General features: G+C 41.9%; 1 protein-coding gene across 1 annotated transcript in view; it reads left to right on the plus strand.

The window, feature by feature from the left end:
- Positions 1-7287, plus strand: part of LOC104510750 — a 39320-nt gene that overhangs the window by 7970 nt on the left and 24063 nt on the right. Inside the window, exons 2-4 of the mRNA XM_010153101.1 lie at positions 201-360; positions 2021-2154; positions 3132-3364. Of these exons, the coding sequence (XP_010151403.1) occupies positions 201-360; positions 2021-2154; positions 3132-3364 (527 nt within the window). The remainder of the gene's footprint in view (positions 1-200; positions 361-2020; positions 2155-3131; positions 3365-7287) is intronic.

Consider the following 7287-nt stretch of genomic DNA (forward strand, 5'->3'; position numbering starts at 1 on the left):
GGGAAAGGGAGAATGCAGGATATAAAAATTAATTAGAAGTATAAATTTTTTTTCAGTTTGAAAAAATTTCCATGATTGTTTTTGTATTCCTTAAAAAAACTTTTTTGTATGGGAGGGGAAAAAGAGTGTGCACTTGTTTTTTCTGTCTAAATTCCTCTTCTGCTGATTTGGGCAGTTCTTCCTTTTATTTTCCATTTCAGAAACCCCAGCTGGGCTCATTGCTGAGAACCTTCTCAAAGCCAAAGAAATAGCCCTCAATGACTCTCGTGTGCCTGAACAGCTGAAGAATTACTTACAAAAAGCTCTTGATGTTGCTCTCGGACTAGACCCTTACCTGGATGCAATGGCAACTGCACAGAGGTATGGCTACTCCTTTGTAACCTTATGCTTTTTTCTTGTGGTTGTATGAATATGTTCTTGCATTTTCTGTTCTGAACATGCCACTAACACAGAGGACAGTGGAAGGAAGAATGAGTTAACTGCACCCAAATATATAGCAAAGTGTGTGTCTATGTGTCCTCGAGGAGAAGCGGTGAGAATAAAAAAAGTCCTAACTCTAAATTTTGAAAGGTACTCTGGCAGTTTACTATTGACTATGGCAATGTCTGTGTTGGGCCATACCCTGTGAAAAACAAGCCAGCCAGCCTTCACACAGTGCCCGTTGAAAGGCACTGAAAGGCTCAAAAAATGAACCCCTGCACCAAATGGGTGCTGGAATAAATAAAGAATGAAGAAAAAGTGAACCTCTGGATCCACCCTATAATAACAGCCTTTATATGCAGCTTTTATCTCCAAGTGCTCAACAAACATTAATTAATCTGCTAACTAAATTACTCTAGTAACTAAACTAATTAATTAAACTAATTTAAGGTATCATTAATTCAGAAGTCCAACTGATACCCTCATTATTCTTTTTTGAGCTATAGTGTATTACCCAGCCATGTGGGGTCTGCTAAACAATTCCCATTTATCAGTGTACATTTTGATATGTGGAAAAAGCCAGTTCTGTCTAAAATTGACAATGTGTAAACTGTTCCAGGCTATGGATTACAGGAACGCTGAGCGTTCGTTCTGTTGCTGAAATAATAGCTGATAGTTGTTTGACTTACGCTTGCTGTACGATAATAGCTATACATTATCTTATTAAAGTTGTTAAAGCATTTGTGAGGGGCAGAAAAGAGGTTATATGAAATGTTCTACTCTTTAAGTCTTGGATTATCTGAGTGTGGCTGACACGGGTTATGAATTCTTTCTCATTTTGCTAAGGAGTGTTGGTGGGAGCTGGAGGAAAAAAAAAGAAGCTGAAATGGCCCTAAATTCTGGCCCATAGAAGTATCACCAGCCATTTCTGGTGGTTACTTTCTTCAGATAGGGTAATTTAATCTGGCCAGAGGCTATGGACTTCCTCCAGTCGTGTGTTCTCTTCCCTTTGTAATAAGTAGCACCTCACTTCATATAAACTCAATGTCGCAGGCCTGGCTTCTCTGAAATAGCATCTGGAGATACCTTGCTTTTCTCAGCAGTTTGGGAGGAACACCTTTTTTTTTTTTTATTTATTTTACCCATCATGAAAAAAAAAAAAGTTAGATTTTACATCTTTTCCCCTGTTCTGCAAGGAAAACTTTTCATGGCTGAAAAAACCCACAACCCAGAGTTGAACAAAACCTGGCCACGGGGTGGCTGGAACCTTTTACTCCAAACCAGCAGGTAGTAGACACCTGTCTGTGACCAACTGGAAATGGGAACTATTTGGGGTTGAACACTGGAGAATGCTGTCCCTCGGCCCCAAAGCCCCTTCTTTCTAAGTTCCTATGGTGGGAGAGTCTGCCAGCACCAAGACAGGCCTATTGCCAAGCCAGGTGCTCTTAGGAATGTAGTTTGGAAATATTTGCAATGCTTCAGGGCTAATTTTTCAAGCTCATGCATAGATGGACTTTTTCCAAGAGCTCCCTCTAGTTTATGCACCATACTCAGATTTTGGTTGTCATTATAATGTCGAAAATGATTTCTTTTTTTCCAGAAAAGCTTCACCTGATCATGGCCCAGGGGAGGCTGGAGGAACTGAAACCAGAGTTTGGCTGCAGGAAGAATGCACCTCTGCCTCTTTGAATGGCAAGTTGGCCAGCCAGGAAGATAAAATTGCACCAGATTGGTGTAAAGGTTATCACTGTTGTTCATCATCCTCCACTCTGTCTTGAGTGGGAATAGGATGAACACCATGGAAATGCTCAGAAAATGTGGAAAATTACTTAAAAAGAGGGACAAAACCTTGCTGTAGTCTTCAATCTTCCTCTTGCGTGAATTTTCCTTGTCCCCTGCTTCCAGTGCCATTGTGCCCACACACATACGCTCGTGCACACACTCGTGCGTGCTTTAGTGCACAGTTCCAGCCCCATCCCTTAGTGAGAAGCAAAGAGGTCATTGTCTGAAGGGAAAAATCATCTTGGGCTTGTTTTGGTGGTATGTGGTAGAAGTTCACGTGCTTTTGTGGTGGAGGTGGCCAGTGGCCAAGCACTCTACCTTTTCATGTAGCAATACCCAGGCTTGTATCCCCATATAAAGCCTATTACACTAAATCTATTCCTAGATTCATTCTTCCCAGATGTTCCCATCTTTTGAGTAATATATCATCACAGTGAAGTACTCTTATAATGTATTACACTAATACATTGTTCGAAGGACACCACTGATGATAAATTTCTTAAATGATGGTGCTGTCTAGGGATAATGACTCTAAGAGCAAATGCAAGGTAATGTAGTGATCTCTTTTTTTTTTTTTTTTTAAACCGGGTTCCAGAAAGGATATGGAGGCATCTTAAAGCCATTTTCATATGGGGGGAATGTTAAAATATGCAATATTTCAAGCACTATTTAACAAGCACTTGAACAATAGCAGCATTGATGATAAAGGTTCTACATTAAAAACCAGTCCCTTTATTCTGTTGTCTTTTAGCTGCATTTTAGATGAAATTTTGTCAGATTCTGTTGTTAAAACCCTTATTTGAAAGTGTTTTAAGATTAGATTTTTTTTTTAATTATCACTTTAAAAGTACATCTAATTTTCATCGTGAATAGGGTACAGTCTTCCCTATGGTTTTATTTTTAAAATTTTCATTCTTGTCTTTCAACAGGCCAAATTTTTACGATGTTTGTTCATATGATGAGAGCCAGGAAGATTTTATTAATTGGCAAGCTTAAAGGTTACAGTATCCTTGCTATCGCAGAAGAATTGCCAGATGATGGCAAAATCTTTGCATGTGCAGAAGTGCCGTATCTCGGAGTGAACAGCCAAGAAGCATTTGATTATTCTTCAGATGGTAAAAAGATAAGCATGCAAGTGGGACCAATGGCAGACACTTTGGAGGTAAAAATCTGTTAAAAGGGGGGTTTGGGAGTTCTTCTGCAGAGCAGATTAATGAGTTTTGGGCAGGTCCTATTTCCTGCCCACAAAATTCTGGGTGGTGACCCTAGTTTGCTTGCAAATATATGAACACGCTTTTGCTCTGGAGTTATTTCTTATTCATGATGATGTATGATGGAACAGCTCTGTCACACAAGATAATTTTCTCCCTTCTTAGCTATAACACTGCAGCTTTTGATCAGAGGGATCACAAGCTCTAAATGTAGGTCGATAGGCTCCAGTAACAGAGTTTTACGCTACTTGGGTGGGCTTTGGTTCAGGATTTCCAGTTCCAAACATAACAAGCTGACAGAGTGTATTTGTGCCTGCTGGGCCTGCCCTGAGAAGTACAGCTTGCTCCCAGCATTCACAAGAATTGGGAATGACCTGAAAAAGTTGGTAATTCACCCACAACCTGACCCTGTCTCCCCAGCTGGAAACACTGCAGGCCATTGGACCCCAAGTTTCTTGCTTCCAGAGCAATGTGATAAACTTCACACACACAAATGCATTAGCTGTATATTTTTTTTTTCATTCTGACTAGTGATTTTGCCCCAAGATAGAGAAAAACTTATTATTGCCAGCAGCTAGAGGAGTTTCATGTTTAATTCCAGCTATGGATCTCCAGGATGTGGCTGCAGGTCCAGCATGCCAATATCAGGTCCATTAAATATCTAGCCTTTTTATTATTAATGCAAATCAATTTGATCTCATTCCATTTTCAATCTGGATGTGTCAGTGTGAGCCCAATTGTAACCTTATTTGCATTAACAGGTACCATATTTGTTTCTAAAATGAAATGGCCAGGAGCTTTCTGACCACTGGCTTTCATGACCTGCAAGTTTGATGTGAAAGAAACTAAGAGCTTTGCCAAGTATATGAATAAATGAAACGTTACAGATCACCTGCACTGTGCAGCATTTAAAATCCCAGCTCCCCACAGTGAGTGTAAAATTAATTGAATTGCTGTTGCTCTCTAGTGCCCATTCTGTGCAACTGACTTACTGTGACTGAATTAAAATATCTAGAGGCAGGCAGAGTGCATGCTGTGTCGAGATTAAAGAAGGGAGCAAAGAGACGAAAATTAAATCCTTAGAACAGAAATTTGCAATTGATTTTATATCCTCCGATTGCAACGTGAAGGCACATTCTGATCCCAGTTCTGCACGAACTCGGGACATTGAGTAACTCTTGGAGAAGATGGGAGCGGAGATGCTCATGTTCAGAAGGAGACATCCCAGTACTGGGGACACCTCTCTATGCTGTATTTCTGCGCTGTTGCTCAACCTGACAGAGATTTTGTCACTGGTATCAGGACAATCAGGATTGTCTTACAGGTTTTAATCCTCAATGGCTGTAAATAATGAAGCAACACATTTGTTGGCCTCTCTGGTGCTTTTGCATGTTATGGTCATTAAGGTTTGCCTAGCTGAAGTGGGACAGCTGAGTGGGAATACACTTGGATGCATGGAAGAGGCTCGGTCTGAGAACAGCATGCTGCCTTTTCCCTTCTGGAAAAGACCAGCTGAGGTTGGAGACCAAGCAGGCTCCCTCCACTGCCACATGGGCATGCTCAAGGTGGGAGCAGAAGGCAGTCACAGGTAGGAGATGGGCCAGGGATTCCTCCATGAAGCTGAGCTCTTACAACTCAGCTTCATGGAGGAGGTGGAGAACAACAGTGTTTCTGCCCCCTATTATCTGCAGGGAGGCTGGCCTACAGCAAAAATGGCTAATAGTTGTGGGAAAGCATGATGAGATTCAGGAGAGCAGGAACAAGCTCTGGCAAGGAATGTCTTTGTTGTCTATGGTGTCTGCAGCTCTAGGTTTCATTCCTGTCCCTCTAGATAAACTAGAGGGCAGAGATGGTTTCCCACCACTTGCTCTTTGGAGGTGTCTGCTCAGCTTTCTTGCTGTGGTGACTATGGCTGAATGATGTACTTTCCCTTCTGGTGTAAAACCAGTCCACCCAGGAGTTACATCACAGCCTTGGGTAGAGGGTGCCACCCCAGTGCTGCAGATGTGTCCAGCACCGTGTCCACATCTGCTGTCGATGCCCTTCTCAAGGAAAGCTGCCAGATGTGGTAGCAGTTGCCGCACGGATGAGATACATACACGCTATGCCAGCGTGCACATCGGTCCGTAGCAGCACCTTGACCAGGTTTTCTGACGCCTGTTGCTGCTCCTTTGCCTTATCACACCACACTGGCAGGGCTGGCCTGTCTATTGTCCCACGCTGGAGCCAGCTGCAAAGCATCTGGGATTTTGAGCTGTCAAAGGATGTTGAATACCAGACAGGAGCTTCAGAGCTCAGGTACACAGTGGGGTTCTTTTGAAACTGAGGGCACAATGCCAAAACCCAGCTTTCCCATGTGTGAAGGACAGACACTGCCAAGCTAGGTTAGGTGCCCACCAAAGCACATAGCTCACATGCACCATGGCACAAGGGTCTGTGCCCCCTGACCTCAGTCATTTTGACCTAACTATTTGCTGGGTGGAGTTGGGGGAACCCTTCCTTTGGTTCAGACTCTGATACTGGTGCTTTCAGTGGGAAATTACTATCTTATCTATGTGTGCTGGGCCAGCGTTTAAACACCTTTCCCAACAAGCTCCTTAAGTCTAAACTCTGTCATTTTGTGCCTCAATAATGCGCCTTGCCATGCCTCAGCTGTGAGTGAGAGGCCTGATCCTGAACAAAGAGCTTCCTTTTAATTCCCTGTAGACTTCTGGTTGAACAATGGATGCAGGATTGAATCCAGAGGGAATACAAACTACCAGCAAATTATTCCCATCCGTGATTTGGATCCTTCCATTTTAAAATTGAAAATGCAACAGAAAAAAATAACACCATGTTTGCAGCAGATTCTGCTGATTGCAGGGCATCGTATAAGCATGTTGGGGTTTTCTTTTTTCTTTTTTCCCTCCTTTTACCAGACAGAATAGGTGAAGAGGTTGAGCTGCAGATCTCATTTCTCCTGTTTTGCTGCTTGTGAAGTCTGCCAACAGAATCCACCTTGACAAAGTCAAGGACTCTGCGTTTAATGTTGAACTGAGTGAATAAATTATGCATGAAATTGTGTCGGAGTCTCTAGTGTGCAGAATTGCTCCTTTTGATATGAAAGGTTAATTCAGAAAGGAGTCCAAAATAGCTGGAAATTGTGGGGATAAGTGGATAGTATTCACTGTTGTGAGCTGTTATTACTAGAAATTGCATTCCCTCTCTAGCTTCCCTAGAGATTTAGCTTTGCCGGTGAATATAAACTGTACTCAATAGAATAGCATTTAGGAGTAACAAGAGTGTATGTCCACATACAGTAAAATATTCTAATGGGGCTTTAAAAAGAAGCTGTACTTTTTTGTGATTCGGTGTACCCTAAGGATGGATTGCTATTACATTTAGGTCAAGAACAAGGCATAGGGAAGGTAATAAGTTTTGAGTACACCTTTATTACAAATATGCTGACTGCATGATCCATATCAAAGGAACTGGACAGTCATTTTTTTTTCTGATGGAGTTTGCATGTGTCTTATGACTGAGTGTTGTCTCTTATCAGAACTCCAATTGGGTTTTCTCTCAGCTTTTGCAGAAGATTCATTCATGTTTTTGTTTGGGATGTCCTCTCCCTTATCTTTTGCTGTATCCGTCAACAGTGCTGTTGTGTCCTTTTCCGTGCTTGCTTTTGGTACATCTCCTCTGTGCAATGCAGTGCTACAAGATTATTAGTGGTTTTTTTAATCCCAAAGGAAGTTAGTGAGTCACTGTAAGCAAAAGCATTAATTTTTAGCCAAGTTTGCTCTGAATTAAGATGCTTCTTGTTGCCATCTGTTACTGTCTATGATGCCTCTGTAGCAAGGAGCAGGGATTGCACTGTAAACATTCAGGAAATTAG

This window comes from Eurypyga helias, unplaced genomic scaffold (genome assembly GCF_000690775.1).
Source record: "Eurypyga helias isolate BGI_N326 unplaced genomic scaffold, ASM69077v1 scaffold9426, whole genome shotgun sequence".
NCBI lineage: Eukaryota > Metazoa > Chordata > Aves > Eurypygiformes > Eurypygidae > Eurypyga > Eurypyga helias.